The sequence below is a fragment of the Schistocerca piceifrons genome, chromosome 1, assembly GCF_021461385.2.
Source record: "Schistocerca piceifrons isolate TAMUIC-IGC-003096 chromosome 1, iqSchPice1.1, whole genome shotgun sequence".
Classification (NCBI taxonomy): Eukaryota; Metazoa; Arthropoda; class Insecta; order Orthoptera; family Acrididae; genus Schistocerca; species Schistocerca piceifrons.
The window spans coordinates 999,734,153-999,753,295 of record NC_060138.1 but is presented as its reverse complement, the minus strand read 5'-3'; the positions used below and the strand labels follow the sequence as shown (position 1 = coordinate 999,753,295).

General features: G+C 43.9%; 1 protein-coding gene across 1 annotated transcript in view; it reads right to left on the bottom strand.

Annotated features, from left to right (window-relative positions):
- Positions 1–589: 589 nt before the first annotated feature.
- LOC124795318 (nematocyst expressed protein 4-like) overlaps positions 590–19,143 on the bottom strand; it is a 34,542-nt gene continuing 15,988 nt past the window's right edge. The window contains exons 2-5 of the mRNA XM_047259293.1: positions 18,443–18,604; positions 12,249–12,329; positions 11,924–12,165; positions 590–1,929 (exon numbers count right to left, since the gene is read on the bottom strand). Coding sequence (XP_047115249.1) covers positions 1,654–1,929; positions 11,924–12,165; positions 12,249–12,329; positions 18,443–18,604 — 761 coding nt within the window. The 3' untranslated portion in view covers positions 590–1,653. The remainder of the gene's footprint in view (positions 1,930–11,923; positions 12,166–12,248; positions 12,330–18,442; positions 18,605–19,143) is intronic.

Genomic DNA, 19,143 nt, shown 5'->3' with positions numbered 1-19,143 from the left:
TTTGTTGTTCTCACTGTGGCACCGTTATCGTTGTGAATAGTGGCCAAACTCAACGAATGGTTATCTTAAGAAATCAGTGAAAAGAAAGAGTGCTGCACTCGCTCGTCTGGTATGATCGAAGGTTGAATTAACGCTCCTCACCTCTGATCCATCACTGGGGCGCAACTTTTAACTGAGTGCTGTCTAGCATTCCAGCAATAACTTTCTGGTATCCTGGCCATTCTTTCACCTATTTGAAAGCCTGTTTACCTTGATCAATCTGTGTGATTTTTAATTTTTTTCTGGTCTTTATGAAAATGTACATATCTAACTGAGTCTGCAATCTTATTTAAGCAGATTTCTGCTACCCCTTTCCGTCCTGTGATCGTGGAGACAACGTCGAATCACGCCTGTAGCAGGAACGAATAGAATACTTTAGGCACGGGCAGGGTAAGGAGTTGGTAGTGGGTGCTTACTTCCAAGTCTCGCAGCTAGGAACGCAATTTCATCTTTTCACAGTGTGTGTTTAGCACGACATTCATTCTGAGTGGTAGTGAAGCAGGAAACGACATAGAGGAAAAAGGCATGGAGAGAAATAAGCACGTTGAGGTACATTATCATTTTTGATTTATTTATTCCTAATTTTACTAGCAATTAGTAATCTTTATAATCGTTGGAGAATAATGACACAGCACTGAGAATGTTCAGTTGCAGCTACACTTGCCTATTTTCCTCTAGCAGAAATTTGAACGAAATATTTTTAAAAGCTGATGAATGGAAATGTATGGGTGACAAATAGCACAAAAACTTTGTTACGCAATCTGAGTTATTATCGTGATTTGTCCGTGTCTGTTGGGATATGTCGATTCGCTGAATACAAAGCAAGTTTTGAGTTACCGAAATATGTTACGACTGCATTTTGGTGTTCTCGATGGATCTATACTCCGAAAAATATTGGAAAAATTAAATTTATGGGGTCAAAGAGTCAGAAAATTAAGATTGGGCACAATAGCTATAAATCGGTTTATTAAATCTACCATTCTAGCTCAAATAACAGGCTACACTCGGGTACAAAAAGTACGTTAATAACAGGAACTACATCATGATCATTTATATTTAGATCAAAAAATGTAGGAAGGTACCCAATTTATACATAAGGCAATACGTTTTCAGGAAAAAGCACAGACTAATTCTGTGATATGTCCTGTTAACATACAACCGTTTGAATAAATTGGGTACTTTCCTGTATTCCATAAAGCAGATGCAGTTCATTGATCTAGATACAAATGATCATGATAGGAGACATGTACTGTAATTAAAGTCTTTAATGCTTCAGGATGGTTTGTCATTTGACGGAAACTAACAGTTTTAATATAGTGACATAGAACTATTGTACCAAAAAAATTATTTTTTAGTAATACCTAGAAGCTGTAAATCATCCAGCAGTCATAAAAGTAGCTGTCTATTCTAGTTACGTTTACTAATCTCCTGTATTTTTTTCATATTATCGGAAATTAACACGTTTGGTTAAGGTAAGTAACAGTTCTGAGTCAGTCAGGACTTGCATATACAACAGTGATGTTAGAAATTGGGAGAATCCTACACCTAAGGAGCATCCGACTTGTATCCCAAATTGTGGACGGTTCGGGCCGTTCCTCACAGAGTAGGTCACGCCTAGACATGGCGCGCGGCCACAACCATAGCGGCGAGAGCGGCGACGGCAGTGGCTGTAGTGGAGGGCCGAGCTGTCTGCGGCGCCGCGGAGCTGACGTCCGACTCCTGGGGCTGGTAGCGCTGGTCAAGAACCTGCCGCTGCGGCGGTGGCGGGGGTGGCGGCGCCAGCAGCGGCATGCGGGGCAGCGCCAGTGGGGGCGGGAGGACGAGGCGTGTTGCCGGGTGCGGCGGCGGTGGCGGCGGAGGCGGGCCGTGCATGTTGATGGTCACGCCCACCTGCGGCACAAGTAAAATACACTTGAGATCTACATCTACATCTACATTTATCTACATTTATACTCCACAAGCCACCCAAAAGTGTGTGGCGGAGGGCACTTTACGTCCCACTGTCATTACCTCCCTTTTCTGTTCCAGTCGCCTATGGTTCGCGGGAAGAACTACTGCCGGAAAGCCTCCGTGCGCGCTCGAATCTCTCTAATTTTACATTCGTGATCTCCTCAGGAGGTATAAGTAGGGGGAAGCAATATATTCGATACCTCATCCAGAAACGCACCCTCTCGAAACCTGGACAGCAAGCTACACCGCGATGCAGAGCGCCTCTTTTGCAGAGTCTGCCACTTGAGTTTGCTAAGCATCTCCGTAACACTACCACGCTTACCAAATAACCCTGTGACGAAACGCGGCCCTCTTCTTTGGATCTTCTCTATCTCCTCCGTCAACCCAACCTGGTACGGATCCCACACTGATGAGCAATACTCAAGTATAGGTCGAACGAGTGTTTTGTAAGCCACCTCCTTTGTTGATGGACTACATTTTCTAAGGACTCTCCCAATGAATCTCAACCTAGTACCCGCCTTACCAACAATTAGTTTTATATGATCATTCCACTTCAAATCGTTCCGCACGCATACTCCCAGATGTTTTATAGCAGTAACTGCTACCAGTGTTTGTTACGCTATCATATAATCATACAATAGAGGATCCTTCTTTCTATGTATTCGCAATACATTACATTTGTCTATGTTAAGGGTCAGTTGGCATTCCCTGCACCAAGTGTCTATCCGCTGCAGATCTTCCTGCATTTCGCTACAATTTCCTGATGCTGCAACTTCTCTGTATACTACAGCATCATCCGCGAAAAGCCACATGGAACTTCCGACACTATCTACTAGATCATTTATATATATTGTGAAAAGCAATGGTCCCATAACACTCCCCTGTGGCACGCCAGAGGTTACTTTAACGTCTGTAGACGTCTCTCCATTGAGAACAACCTGCTGTGTTCTGTTTGCTAAAAACTCTTCAATCCAGCCACACAGCTCGTCTGATATTCCGTAGGCTCTTACTTTGTTTATCAGGCGACAGTGAGGAACTGTATCGAATGCCTTCCGGAAGACAAGGAAAATTGCATCTACCTGGGAGCCTGTTTGTAATATTTTCTGGGTCTCATGAACAAATAAAGCGAGTTGGGTCTCACAAGATCACTGTTTCCGGACCCATGTTGATTCCTACAGAGTAGATTCTGGGTTTCCAGAAACGACATAGACTCATGGGATGGCGATATCCACATATGCAGATGGCGGTAGTATCACGTACACAAGGTATAAAATGGCAATGGATTGGAGGAGCTTCATCCGTACTCAGGTGATTCATGTGATAGGGTCACACGACGGGAAATAACACACTTTAAACGAGGAATGGTAGTAGGAGCTAGACGCATGGGACATTCCATTTCAGAAACCGTTAGGAAATTCAATATTCAGAAATCCACATATCAAGAGTGTGCTGAGAGTACTAAATTTCAGGCATTACCTCTCAAAACGGGCAACGCAATCGCCGATGGCCTTCACTTAACGACTGAATGCAGCGGCTTCTGCTTGGAGTTGATAGTGCTAGCAGACAAACAACATTGCATGTAATAACCGCAGAAATCAATACGACCAATGAATCTGTTAGGAAATTGCGGCGAAACATGGTGTTACTGGGCTTTGGCAGTAGACGATTGACGCGAGGGCCTTTGCTAACAGCACGAAATAGCCTGCAGCGCCTCTCCAAGGCACGTGACCATATCGGTTGGACCCTGCACCACTGGAAAACTGTGACCCGGTCAGATGAGTCCCGATTTCAGTTGGGAAGAACTAATGGTAGGGTTCGAGTGTGGTGCAGACTTAACGAAGCCTCAGCTCCAAGTTGTCAACAAGGCACTGTGCAAGCTCATAGTGGCCCCATAGTGATGTGGGCTGTGTTCATATGGAATGGACGGGGTCTTCTGGCTCATCTGAACCGATCATTGATTAGAAATGGTTATGTTCGGCTGCTTGGAGTCCATTTGCAGGCGTTCATGGCCTTCATGTTGCCAAACAAACAACGATAGAATTTTTATGGTTCAAATGGCTCTGAGCACTATGGGACTTAACATCAGAGGTCATCAGTCCCCTAGAACTTAGAACTACTTAAACCTAACTAACCTAAGGACATCACACACATACATGCCAGAGGCAGGATTCGAGCCTGCGACCGTAGCAGTCGCGCGGTTCTGGACTGAAGCGCCTAGAACCGCTCGGCCACCACGGCCGGTGGAAATTTTTATGTATGACATTGTGCATGTCAGAATATTCTGGACAATTTGAGCAAATAATTTGGTCTCCCAAATAGTCCGACACGAATCCTATCGAACATTTATAGGACATAATCAAGAGGTCAGTTTTGACACAAGATCCTTCACCGGCAACGCTTTCGCAATTATGGACGGCTATAGAGTCAACGTGGCTCAGTATTTCTGCAGCGGACTTGTGCAGTCCAAAAATGGCTCTGAGCACTATGGGACTTAACACCTATGCTCATCAGTCCCCTAGAACTTAGAACTAGTTAAACCTAACTAACCTAAGGACATCACACAACACCCAGTCATCACGAGGCAGAGAAAATCCCTGACCCCGCCAGTGTGCAGTCCATGTCACGTCGAGCTGCTGTACAACGGCGGCCAAAAGGAGGTCTGACATGATATTTGAGGTATCCCAATACTTATGTAACAGTTTAAGTTAGTGTGACTATGAGCAGCTACTTCGACACTGGGCTATGAAACAAGAGTTTCAACAAAGTGAAAAATGAAAGTTAAGGCAATGTCCCGCTGACCACGAAATATACAAGGAAACAATCATAAAAGTGGATTGAAAATTGATAGATTAGGCAATCAGCAATAGTCTTTCTAAATACACACATTTTTCAAACACACACTTCCAAAGACTGGTAAAATTACAGAGGAAAGCAATTAAGTGCGTAGCTAATTTTCTAAAAAAATAATATCGCAAAAATTCATGCAGAAATCGAAAGGTGTTGACAGCTTCGGCAATGTGTACAGGGTGTTTCAATGTCCTTGCACCAAATGCCTAGGGGTGAAAAACTACACCGTGGGGAACAACTTTTGTTAGAGACAAAATGTGTAGCGAAGCTTCTCTGTGATGCTAGGCGTCCATTTGTATCGGTTATGCCCCCAGACAGGCAGCAAGGCGTAGGCATTCTGTGTCGTGCGTATGCCATATGTGTTGTCTATTTGCTCCGTATGAAAGAGGAGTGCCTCCAACATTACTCTTAAAGGACAAAAATAATAAGATGGCCCATAGCAGTAACAAAAACATAGGAATTTCAGTAGAAACATTTACAAACTGTTAAATTGCGAAAACCACTCAGAGTCAATTCAAAGAAACACAGATACCCCTGTTGAGACACAAGCAGAAATTATAAACCCACCCGATATCCATAAAATCTATAAAGCTTTGAAAGACTTCAAACACTACAAAGCAAGTGCGAGAAGATCAGACATATGCGGAACTTTGGAAATATGCAGCAGAACCAGTGAAGATATCATTACACTAACGCATAGCGAAAATCTGGATCAAAGAAGTAGTACTAGAACAATGGACTGCAACTGTACTCAACCTATTACAAAAAAGAGGACAAAAATCTAATCCAGACAAGCACAGAGCAATTTCCCTTTTAGATATCACATATAAAGCCATGTCAAGATTTCTATACAGTCGTTGAAAGATCAACTTGCATTGGAACTAGGAGAATACCACAGAAGATTTAGACACTGGAGAAGCTGCCCAGAACAGATAATCGCTTTGAAATCGGTAATGGATTTCTATAAAGAAAGACAAAAACAACAAGTCAAACATTGTAGACTACAAAAAAAACTTAGGACTGTATCCACAAACCTTCAACGATGAAGATGCTACGGAAATTCACTCTCCATTCCAAATTAATAAAAATGATAACCTTAACTCTATCAAGACCAAATCTAAAATACAATTCAAGGGAGAAATATGTGAGCGATTTATTTTTAAAACAAGGTTAAGAAAGGGATATCGTCTTACTTTTCAGTTGTACTCTGGAGTGCCTGATGAGGGACTGCTGTAACTAAAATGCTAAAAACGTAAGAACTGGAACCAGGACAGAACAAATAAATTGAGATTGCTGGGAATTTGCAGGTGACTTAGCGTTACTCTCCAGTTCAAGAACCCAGAAATTAAACAAAAAGTCTGCAAAATGTAGCACCAAAAGTAGGACTCCAAACATCATTCGAAAATAGTGATGTAATGACAGCAGATCCAGTAGTAATCAACCACATAACAGCAAATAACAGGGGAATGAAAGTAGTGAAACAGTTTAAATACCTAGGTGAATTTATAACATGCAGCTTGGATGAGAAGCCTGATTGGTAAGAAACGAATAACTAAATGATAAAACCTGAAAATGAACATGGTTTACATGCAATAAAAAAGTCTATCGTTCAAAACTAAATTAAAACATTAAAAGAAGGTGATCCAACTGGAGGTGACATGCGGAAGTGAAACTTTTCGAAGTCGCCCTGAAAGACAGAATCGACAAAATCCTAAAAGTAGAGAGAGGAATAGCTGGAACAGGCATAAATATCAAGAAGATGGTCTATGGCGAACAGTGGCAAATAAAGTGGTGTACAGTCAACTGATGCCCATTACAGATAATATGCAGAAAAATGGATCTCTTGTTTTGGTACACTGAGGAAAAAGAAACCAAATTACCAAGGAAGACTATAGAGAAACTTTGGAACATGAAGCAACAAATGGGATGGACAAAGGAAATCAGGGAGGATGTCAAAGAACTAGAATGAACCTTGGACGGTTTGCAAAACCTACTGAAGCAAATGACCAGAAAATGATTGACTGAAGTGGTCCAATGGGGCCGTGAAAGCAGAAGAAGAAGAAGAAAAAGGAGAAGAAGAATACTACAGCTACAGATCATCACCAACGTCTGTTGCTTCAGACATGCATGTATGTTCGAAGGAACAGACACTGTAACAATTAATGGGTAAGATTATCACATACGAGGAACACAGCTTCATCTAAGTGACAAAATTCCTGCAAATGATGGTCACTTTTACCACAAAAAGCTCATAAACAGCTTAAAAAGCATCCAGAGGATATAATCATTCAGAAATAAATTAAAATGTCATTTAGGATCATTGAGCCCATACGGTATTAAATACTATGCAGAAGCTAGACATAATGAAATTAAAAAATACACAAATCAGACTAAGCAGTTAACCTTCCTACTTTTTGTTTCTGTGTGAGAATATTTCTGCTGTTTTTCATTTTTTCCCTGGATAGGTTGGCGGGGCTTTGAACTTTACTCATTCCAAACTCTACTTCTGTCACTTAAAATCTACGCCACTTCGCTTCAGTGAAGCTGATGATCAGGTAGTAATCACTCAATCGACGTTTATCACCACGCCTTTCAAATCGTATCTTCCGTGTTAAGATGATAACAGATTCTTTCAATTAGCATCTTTTGATCAAGATCCTCACTATTTTGATGTAAATAAAGAGAAAAGTCACAAAAATGAGGATATTTTGACAAATCATGTGTGATAAAGCGTAGCAGCGATATGGAATAATTGATACAGCATAAATAAAATAAGGAAATGCGAATATAGATAAATAAATTTTTCCAAAAATGAATTATACGTTTGGCATAGCATAATTAACGATTATGTGGAATTCGGTGGCTCCGAAAAGTAATATATGTTACATATATTTACGAGGGTTATTTCAAAAGTTCTGCACACTGCGCATATGTGGCCGTTACGGTGGCGTGATCAAGTTGTAGTTCATGTCAGTTGTGAACGAGACTTCAAGAGTGACGGTGTACATATGTTTGTTGGTTGGTGTTGATGCATCGTGAGTGACTCAGTTTCGAAAAGGAAACTTAAATCGAGTCAGGTCGTGTCACATGTAGTGACCAGCATTCCTACATCAAAATCGGATCCCAACGTGGAAACAACCGAAAGGAAATTTACAATGCTTTGACAGAGATGCGTGGACGTAGTGTAATGGACTGTAGCACAGTATCACGATGATCCACTCGATGCCGTGAATGTGAGGTAATCATTTAAGCATTGATGAGAACCCAAGAAGAGGAAGACCATCAACAGCAACAGACTACACCTCTCAGGTTATTGTTAAAGACATTTCGAGAGAGGATCGAAGAAAAATATCCGAGGAAATTGCTTGTGAGGCCAGAATATTTACAGACTCATAAGTTAAAGACAAAACAGGTTGCTATCAGATGGTTACCCCATGATCTGAGTGAAGAGCAGAAAACAGGTCGCAAGAGAATCGCAGAAGAATAATTGTTTCAACGTTGTCTAACAGAAGGAGAAGTGTTTCTGAAGAGGAATAACTAATCTGTTTATCTTCCTCATTAAGTGTTCTCCTAAGCTCAATAAGAGGATCTTCTCCTAACCACGAAAAACACTCCCGTACCGTAACACCACGTCCTGCGTACTACGTTGGTGGCACTACACATTATGACAGGTAATGTTCTCCAGGAATTCGCCAAACCCAAATCGTTCCATGGGTTTTCCATGGGGTATATCGCAATTTATTGCTCCAATGACACGTTTCCAGTCATACACTGTTCAGTAGCGACTCTCTTTTGAACCAACTCAAGCGTCCCTTAGCAATGACTACATAAATGTGTTGCTTATGAGGAGCTGCTGGACCATTGTACCCCATTATTTTTAACTCTGTACCCACAGTCATTGCGTTGGACAGATATCTGATAGAGCTTTGGAACAGACGAGTGATTCCTTTCGCTAATTCCATGCCTTTTTTTTTTTTTGCCCAGAAAGTAATGCACCGCATTTTTTTTCTCACCCGAAAACAATGCTACGAATGAGAAACGGTACGTATGTATTATCTGTAGTCTCCTGAGTGAGCGCGCTTAGTTTCCGTCACTTCCGACAGATAGCGTTTGTGAATATTCCCCACAGTTTCTTTCTGTGCAGTGAGAAATTCAACAACGGCACGTTGCTTGTAACGTGCATCACCTGGTCATCAGAAAGCGGTTCGGCGGAGCTCTACGATTTGCAGCGGTCGGGGAGACTATCCACGACTGTCACATCTGGCATGTTGCAGCGAGTACTTGTTTGGGCCATTAAAGGATGCCATTCGTGGAAGACATTTTGAGGACGATGAGGAGGTGATTCACAATTGAAACAGTGACTCCGCCGCCAGGGCAAGGATTGTTACCGACAGGGCATAATTGCCATTGTTTCGCGCTGGAGTAAGACCATAGAACGGGATGGAGTGTACATGGAAAAATAGGGTGTGTAGATATAACACCATTCTTTCGTGTATGTAATTCTCATTATGTTCGATAAAGAATTGTTGGAAAAAAATGCTTTGCGCTGTGCATTGCTTTCTAGGTAACCCTCGTTCACTCACCTTCGACTGTTCCTGTCCGTCAGTACAAGTGGTCTGCCTGGTACTGGGTTAACTGTGGTGGTTACTTCGCATTTACACTTCAGTCACATCAAGAACAGTCAAGATGGGCACATTCAGAAGGGCTGAAATGTTCCTGATGGATGTGTGAGTCAGGTGAAATCCAATAAGCACATCCGAAGTTACTGAGCTGTTGTGACTAACCCATTCTGCTGTCACTACTTCTACATTGACACTACAGTACTCCCCGATTGATTTTATACTGGCGGGCCCGCCTCTCCTGATATCTAGTGGTCAATTCCACGTTATAGTGCTGTCCGGATACCTTTGATCAAATACGTATGGAATATCGAATTAACTAATAGTGTACCAATGAAAATATGTTGTTGCTGTGGTCTTCAGTTCAGAGACTGGTTTGATACAGCTCTCCATGCTACTCTATCCTGTGCAAGCTTCTTCATCTCCAAGTATCCACCGCAACCTAAATTCTACTGAATCTGTTTAGTGTATTCATCTCTTGGTCTCCCTCTATGACTTTTATCCTCCACGCTGCCCTCCAATGCCAAATTTGCGATCCCTTGATGCCTCAGAACATGTCCTACCAACCGGTCCCTTCTTCTTGACAAGTTGTGCCACAAACTCCTCTTCTCCCCAATTCTATTCAATACCTCCTCATTAGTTATGTGATCTACCCATCTAATCTTCAGCATTCTTCTGTAGCATCACATTTCGAAATCTTCTATTCTCTTCTGGTCTAAACTATATATCGTCACGTTTCACTTCCATACATAGCTACACTCAATACAAATACTTTCAGAAACGACTTCCTGACACTTAAATCTATACTCGATGTTAACAAATTTCTCTTCTTCAGAAGCGCTTTACTTGCCATTGCCAGTCTACATGATATATCCTCTCTACTTCGACCATCATCAGTTATTTCGCTCCCCAAATAGCAAAACTCATTTACTACTTTAAGCGTCTCATTTCCTAATCTAATTCCCGCTGCATCACCCGATTTAATTCGACTGCATTCCATTATCCTCGGTTTACTTTTGTTGATGTTCACATTATATCCTCCTTTCAAGACACTGTCCATTCCGTTCAGCTGCTCTTCCAGGTCCTTTGCTGTCTCTGACAGAATTACAATGTCATCGGCGAACCTCAAAGTTTTTATTTCTTCTCCCACTCCGAATTTTTCTTTTGTTTCCTTTACTGCTTGCTCAATATACAGATTGAATAACATCAGGGATATGCTACAGCCCTGTCTCACTCCCTTCCCAACCACTGCTTCCCTCTCATGCCCCTCGACTCTTATAACTGCCATCTGCTTTCTGCACAAACTGTAAATAGCCTTTCCCTCCCTGTATTTTACCTCTGCCACCTTCAGAATTTGAAAGACAGTATTCCAGTTAACATTGTCAAAAGCGTTCTCTAAGTCTACAAATGGAAGTGACGTAGGTTTGCCTTTCCTTAATCTACTTTCTAAGGTAAGTCGTAGGGTCAGTATTGCCTCACAGTGTTCCAACATTTCTACGGAATCCAAACCGATCTTCCCCGACGTCGGCTTCTACCAGTTTCTCCATTCGTCTGTGAAGAATTCGTGTTAGTATTTTGCAGCCGTGGCTTATTAAACTGACTGTTCGCTAATTTTCACACCTGTCAACACCTGCTGTCTTTGGGATTGGAATTATTATATTCTTCTTGAAGTCTGAGGGTATTTTGCCTGTCTCATACATCTTGTTCACCAAATGGTAGAGTTTTGTCAGGGCTGGCTCTCCCAAGGCTATCAGTAGTTCCAATGGAATGTTGTCTACTCTCGGCGCCTTGTTTCGGCTTAGGTCTTTCAGTGCTCTGTCAAACTCTTTACGCAGCATCATATCTCTTATTTCATCTTCATCTACATTCTCTTCCATTTCTATAATATTGTCCTCAAGAACATCGCCCTTTATAGACTCTCTATACACTCCTTCCAACTTCCTGCTTTCCCTTCTTTGCTTAGAACTGGGTTTCCATCTGAGCTCTTGATATTCATGCAAGTGGTTCTCTTTTCTCCAAAGGTCTCTTTAATTTTCCTGTAGGCGCTATCTATCTTACTCCTAGTGATATGCGCCTCTACATCCTTACATTTGTCCTCTAGCCATCCCTGCTTAGCCATTTTGCACTTCCTATGGATCTCATTTTTGAGACGTTTGCATTCATTTTTACCTGCTTCATTTACTGCATTTTTGTATTTTCTCCTTTGATATATGGAATGTAGAATATGGGCGTACTATGTCAGTAACAGTCAGTTTAATAACTTACCCATAACTTACTTAAAACAGTTCAATAACTTACGTAACTTACTATGTTACAATACATTCAAATTTCATGTGAGTTTGCTTATGTTTCCCTGCCTAAGTGCTACTCGTGTTACTTTTTTCATATATATATTTTTTTAATAACTGCATAATTTCTTATCAAAGATGCACGAAGGTACTCTGACAGCAGAGCAAGTAGTGCGCTACCTTGACGTCCGCTGCGATGAGCGTGAGGCCCTCCGGCGGTGGAGGAGGCGGCTCCGGCGGGCCAGACATCACAAGGCGGCGCAGCAGGTCGCTTCCCATGGACAGCAGAGGCAGTGGGACCGGAAGAGACTCCCCGAAGACAGGCGGGACCTCGTTGTAAACATCACCGTCTCCTTGTCCGAGGTCTATCCGTATCACAGCGACTCCATCTTGGGGATCCTCTCCCTTTGTATCTTCATTGCCTAGCGGGGAGTATGCATGTACAGTTGAAATAATCAATCAGTAAGACAGAATTCATGTTATTATTCCTCTATCGGACACTCACCGTGGTTGTGGGCAAAGTCTGGACAAACAGTTATGTACGTTGTTCCAGTGCCACAGAGAGAACTGTTCACCTTCTTGAAATCTGCGAAAACAAATGGAAACGAATAATGATTACTTAGGTCCCACACTAACAAAAGTTGAACCGTATCTTAACGCAACTGTAGTTTTTAATTGATAGTGAGAGTACAAAATATTTTGTAATTTGAAACAGCACATAATGATGACAATAAATTTGTTTATTGAGATTCGTAGGTTTGGTAGCACCACTTCAGTAGGGGTGTAAGTGACTGTAATAGATATTTGTATAGCGTGGCTTCTTCTTTGTGTTGTATGGTGATGATCATGATGCGAGAAGGGAGAGAATGAAGTTCAGAGCCGGCACATGCCCGACTCGAGTAACAACTAGGGGGCAGCCGAGATTATGGTCCATATCCGACGGACGGCTCATCATCAACAGTGTCGCATGCCCTCACTTCAAGAGACACTGCGGAGAGATCCTGAACTGAACCTAGGACATTGGTGCAAATTCTGGAACCGCGTGACCGCTACGGTCGCAGTTTCGAATCCTGCCTCGGGCATGGATGTGTGTGATGTCCTTAGGTTAGTTAGGTTTAAGTAGTTCTAAGTTCTAGGGGACTGATGACCTCAGAAGTTAAGTCCCATAGTGCTCAGAGCCATTTGAACCATTGGTGCAAAGACTGGTGATCAGGGACTTCACGCCACCACTTCTCCTCCTCTTGCCGGCCAAATGCAACCAAAAATCCATCACCCGCATTCGAATCTGCTTACCTCCAGTCGAGCGCCACCAGCCTGCGACAGTGATCTCGACCACGAAGACGGGTCATGAGATGTACATCAAAACAAAATAAAAACTGTACCTGTAAGGCAACTGCCTTTCATAGGATTAGATAAGTGACAGCTGATAGTCGTATGGGTATTCGGTGTGTCGCCAACTCCACGAAAATTAACCCATGTGGTATGATCCTGTGATCTTGCTTAGCACAAACGCACACTCAGATTTTATCAGTGCATGAATAATGACCACTTCTGGGGAATGGGGGAGTTGGAGAAGAGATCGGTCACGGCTTTGAGGAAAGATTCTTAATTCGTGTACGTCGCAAATTTGTCATTGTAATAACTTGGGATCTAGATCAATAAAAAATTTAATATTCAAAATAGAGATCCCTGTGTCACAGACTTGACCATTTCATGTATTGTAGACATTTGAAGTAAGATAATAGAAAAAGGTATTCCCTTTTCGTTTCAATACTAGTGACACCTTCACGTGTCTGTATATGGCGTGGAATGGGTTGCAGAGTGTGACAACTGCATGTTGGTTGGTTGATTTTGGGGAGGGGACCAAACAGCGAAGTCATCGCACCCATTGGATTAGGAAAGGATAGAGAAGGCCGTGCCCTTTCAAAGTCTCAAAGGAACCATCCCGACATTTGTCTGAAGCGATTTAGAGAAATCAGGATGGCCGGACGCTGGTTTGAGCCGTCGTACTCCTGAATGTGAGTCCAGCGTGCTGACCACTGCGCAACCTCTCTCGGTGCAACTGCGTAGTAGATGAACGAGCGTTCCTACTGTCTCGACAGAGCCCGGCAGTCTGTCTTTCTCTTAAACTGGAAATAAACGCAATGTTTCATTATTAATGATTACTTAATTTCACATTTTTGAACGTTATGAACCTGCCTAGTGGTAAGAATGAAAGTTGTAATGTGATGAACTTGGAGTAGAAATAATAATAATAAGAAGAATAATAATAACAAATAAAAGCCGGGCAGGTGCGAGTAGGACTCAGGCACTGATGGTTCAGTTCAAACTTAATTACGAATACAGATAATAATAATAATAATAATTTAGTATGGCTCAGTGGCCTGGTGTAAGTCTTCGAACTGGACACCACTTTGGCGATTTGCCAACATAGTCGAAAATATAACCTACCCTAGTTTCCAACTGGGGAAAGGAGGCCTACAGTTTAATGTGGAATCCGAACAACTTATTGCTTTTGGCGACTCCTCACATTCTTGAGAAGTGAAGGCAGGGTTAAGACGAAGACTGACGAACCCGTGATTCGAACAAGATTCGATCCCGCGTCCTCTTGGATTCCAAGCACGCGCTTAACCCCTAAACGACCAGATCCTACATGTGTATAAACACTTCATCTACAGGTTTTGCTTAGTAAGTTTGCGAGTATCGAAATACTCGAGATACATGGCCGTATCTTTTGAGTACATTGACTAACACTGCGGCGAGCATGCCTTGAGTTACAGCTTGCACAACTGCTGTTACGCGATGTCTCAGTTCATCCATTGCTGTGGTGACGAGGTACATAAACGGAGTCTTTTATAAACCCCCACAAACAATAATCACATAGTCAGGTCTGCTGATTTTGGAGGCCAGTAATGTAAGGATTAATCATTTGGTCCAGTGCGACGACCGATCCATTTTTTTTCTTTATTGTGATTTCATTCCCCTGCCCCATATGGGCAGGGGAGGGCTGTCAGCTGCACAATCCGCCGCTCTTCAGCCGAGTGGCATGACAACTTAAAATAAGAATAAAATGTTACATACATAAGGCGATAAAGGGGAACTTAAAACAGAATAACGGGAGAAAATGGAGGTAAAAAATATAGACCAACACGGAGACGTTCATGGAGGACAGTTTAAAAAAAAGTCACCGGAAAGTTAAAAAACACAGTTGGCGATTCTCCAAAACTGAATGGACATGCACACGTTAAAAGTCGGCCACAGTAGTAAAAACACTCCGGAACAACACACTTAAAACCCACTTGGAGCACACACGACGAAGGATAAACCTGCCAGGCGTGACCTGCCGAGGGAAAGGGCAGAGAGGATGGAAAAAGGGGCAGCAGGGGAAGAGGCGGGATGAAGAGAGGAGGGGAATCAGTGGGTACACGAAGAGGCGTGAGACACGTGGGGCGGGAGGTGAAGAGGGAAGACAGGGCAGGATGGAGTTCAGAGACACTGAAAGGAGGCACAAGAGATGGAGGGGGAATAGGAGGGGGAAGCCGCTAAGGAGGAGGGAGGGGGAGGAGAGGGAGCCCTGAGGAGGAGGCAGGAAGATGGGGTTAGAGTTGGTAGGAAGGGTAGATGTCAGGGCAAAGCTCATCATCCGGGAGGGGTAGATGGTGGAATTTGCGTTGGGAAATGAGATGAAGGGTGTGGAGATGGAGAGAGGACGGGACACAACGGTAAAGGCGCAGCAACTGGGTGGGGGTGGAGAGGAAGGGAGACACCAGGGGGTGAGTGGGATCAAGTTGGCAGACAATATATAGTGTGCGGATGTGTTCAAGGAAAAGGAGAAGGTGGGGGAAGGGGATGAGGTCGTAGAGGATGCGCATGGGGGACGGAAGGCGGATGCGGAAGGCGAGGTGGAGTGCATGGCGTTCGAGGATTTGGAGGGCTTTATAGAACCGGGGAGGGGCGGAAATCCAAGCTAGGCTGGCATAACAGAGGATGGGGCGGATCAAGGATTTGTAGGTGTGAAGGATGGAGTGATCCATCGTGCAGTAATCCTTTGGTTTAAAAATTCCCGCACTTACAGATGCCAGTGAGGCGGTGCCCCATCCTGTTAGTAAACAAAGCTATTCGAGTCAGTCCCCAACTGAGGGAAAAGAAAGTTCTCAAGCGTATCGAGATATGTGCTTTCTATAAAAGTGTTCTCGGCAAAGAAAACGTAGAACACAAAACACTTTCACTTCTCCCAACACCATTTTTGTCAGAAGTGTAGTGGGCACACAATGCTGCCACCCTGCGGCAACTATGTAAGACTCGAGAGTTTGCCCTTTCCAACAGTACGTTGTTCAGACATATCTCAAATAACATAATAGTTATGATGTTTTTAAAGGATGATCCTTTTTGATACACCCTGTGCAATAACACCCGCCATGGTTACTTATAACACGCCAAAAATTCATGTAATATTACAGCAGCGTGGCAAGAACACCTAGAAAGAATTTATCTCAATCGTAGGCGGTAGGGTACAGCCTTTAAGCATCAGTATGTACCATAATTTTCACTAACGGCATCTACTCCGACCTGTGGAAGACTTCCTCTTCTTCTTCAAAACCAACAAATACCCTTCCGTCGCCTCTTCCTATCATTCCATCTGCCTCACCTCCATCTTCAGTAAGGTCTTCGAATCCATCCTCTACCATCATATTCATCAGCACCTTAACCAGCACCATCTCCTCCCCCTTACCCAGTGTGGCTTCCAACCCTCCTTCTCTGCCGAAGACGAACTCCTTAACCTCAGTCACCTTCTCTCCTTCCAGCTTAACTCCCATCGCTCTGCCATTTTTGTTTTCCTCGACCTCCAAAATGCCTATGACCATGTATGGCATCCCGGTCTCCTTTAAACTGCAAACCTACGCCCTGCCTATCAGTTTTGTCTGTCTGGTCGCTTCCTTCCTCTCAGGCCGTCCTTAGTATGTCACCCTCCACAACACCAACTCCTGTATCTCTTATCCCAATGCTGGGATCCCCCAGGGCTCCGTCTTCTCCCCTCTCCTCTATCTCCTGTACACCGCTGATATGCCCAAGCCACCCCTATCTGTCATCCTTCTCCAATATGCTGATGACACCACCTTCCTGGCTCTCTATCCTACCCTTCAATGGTCCCAATGCACCCTCCAAACCCACCTTCACCAGTTCACCACTTAGTGTAACAAGTGGTTCCTTCGTCTCAACCCCTCCAAAGACCAGGCAATCATCATAGACTGCACCACTCATCCTTCTGTCTCCATGACTTCTACCTCACTCTTTATGGTTCTCCCATCCAGCTCACCCCCACCCTGAGGTACCTTGGCCTCACCCTCGACCATCACCTCACCTGGACCCCTCACCTCCTGATCATCCAGTAGATAGCCCATTCCCACCTCCGCCTCCTGAAACTCTTGTCTGGCCGGTCATGGGGATTACATCCTTCCACCATCCTCCACACGTATAAATCTCTCATCTGTCCTATCCTCTGTTATGTCAGCATTGCCTGCATCTCCACACCCACCTGCTTTTACAAGACCCTCCAAATCCTCAAACACCATGTGCTCCGCCTTGCCTTCTGCAACCACCTTTCATCCCCCACATGGCTCCTATATGACCTCATCCCTTTCCCCGACTTCCTCCTTTTCCTCCAATATGTCTGCATCCTTTACACTGCCCATAGGCTTGATTCCCCCACCCCCTGGTTTCCTTCTTCCTCTCCACCCCCACCCATTGCGATGCCTCTATCGCTGTATCCCACCCTCTCTCCACCTCCACACACTCCATCTCCTTCATCAGGGCAATTTACAGCACCTCCCCATCCTGGATGTTGAACTTCGCCACGACGGCTACCTTCCTTCCAACTGTAACCTGTCCTTGTTTCCTCCTTTTCCCCTCTGTGTCCCTGCACCCCCTCCTCAACTATGTCCCTCCCACATCCTTCCCTCCTCAGCCCTCTTTGACGTGCCCCTACCTGTCTCCCCCCTCTACCACCCCTCCCTCCCTTCTTCCCTTCTCCCTCATCTCCGTGCCCTGTGCAGATCCCGTGTTTTGCTCATCGTCATCAGTGTGCTACGTCAGTGTTGTGTTTGGTGCTGTTGTCCTGTGCATCAAGACCTGTGGTTTTAATTTTGTCCTCGACCTGTTTATCGTCCATGAGTGTTCTGTGCTACGCCGACCGTCACGTGGCTGTTTTATTTCGTTTCATGACTTTTCTGCTATGGCTGTACTTTGCCCGGTGCCTTTTAATCAAGTGTGTGTTTTTTTGGTGTGAATGACTTTTTTTTAGATTTTAATCTCTAATTAACAGTCACCACTTTGAATGCTTTCTTTTCTTCTGTTCTGCCTTTTTTGTTTTCTATATTCCGCCATGTTTTCTTCTGTACATTGTTTTAAATGTCTTCCTGTCTATTTTTGTCTCTCGGCTGAAGAGCAGCGCTTATGTTCCTGCCAGCCCACCCCTGATGGGGAATGAGATAATAACAAAGGAAAAAAAAGAAAAAAAATTAGTTTGTATCAAAAACAGGATAACGTTCCTCAGTTTTAGCCGCATTGGAAATTAAGAAACACATGCAAATAAGTATCAAACCGTAGGGAAACTAGTGGGTTGCGTTAAAAATCTGACTCTGCAGGCCACCGGGTAATTCATTCACATGCTGCTGGACAGCGAGAGGTAGTTGCTCTCACCTGTAGTCATCCTGCAGTTGATACATCGCAGAACGCACTCGTCGGCGAACAGCGCCATGTTGCCGGTCTCCTCGTTCAGCGCACACAGCGGTCCAGCGACGGGCAGGCACTCCACCGAGTCGCACTGGTCATCCGCAGCAGACTGCCAAACGCTCAGCGACGCTGCAACAAACATTACGAAGTATCGCGTCAAACAACAGTATTTCTGCTGCTCCCCCCCCCCCCCCCCACACCCCTCCACACACACACACACACACACACACACACACACACACACACACACACACAATGGTTACTCGTCCCTAATCTACAGAATGTGTAGAGTCCAGAGTGGACAAAAGGGTTGCCACCAGTCTCTACTAATGCATGGCCGAGGTCAGTACAGTAAGTAAATTAAATCAATACTTTTAACATCAGATTCGGGGATTCAGAAAATTACCTTTCGTTTGATATGCGTCTCGAGTTGATTAAATTGTTATTTCAAAAGTTGTCATAATTATTCTTCAGTTATTCGCTATCAGACTAATTTTCACCCGATGATATGGGATCACCGTCGCCTTGCCTAACCAGCGGACTATGGGCTCGTGGGGGTGGACGAATTTTCTGGGTTCTAATTTGATTAATTCTACAGTGTCGCAAGATGGAGAATATTCGCAGGGGATAGGCAGCCGACAGTTTCAAATTCAGGCCACAGCTACTTG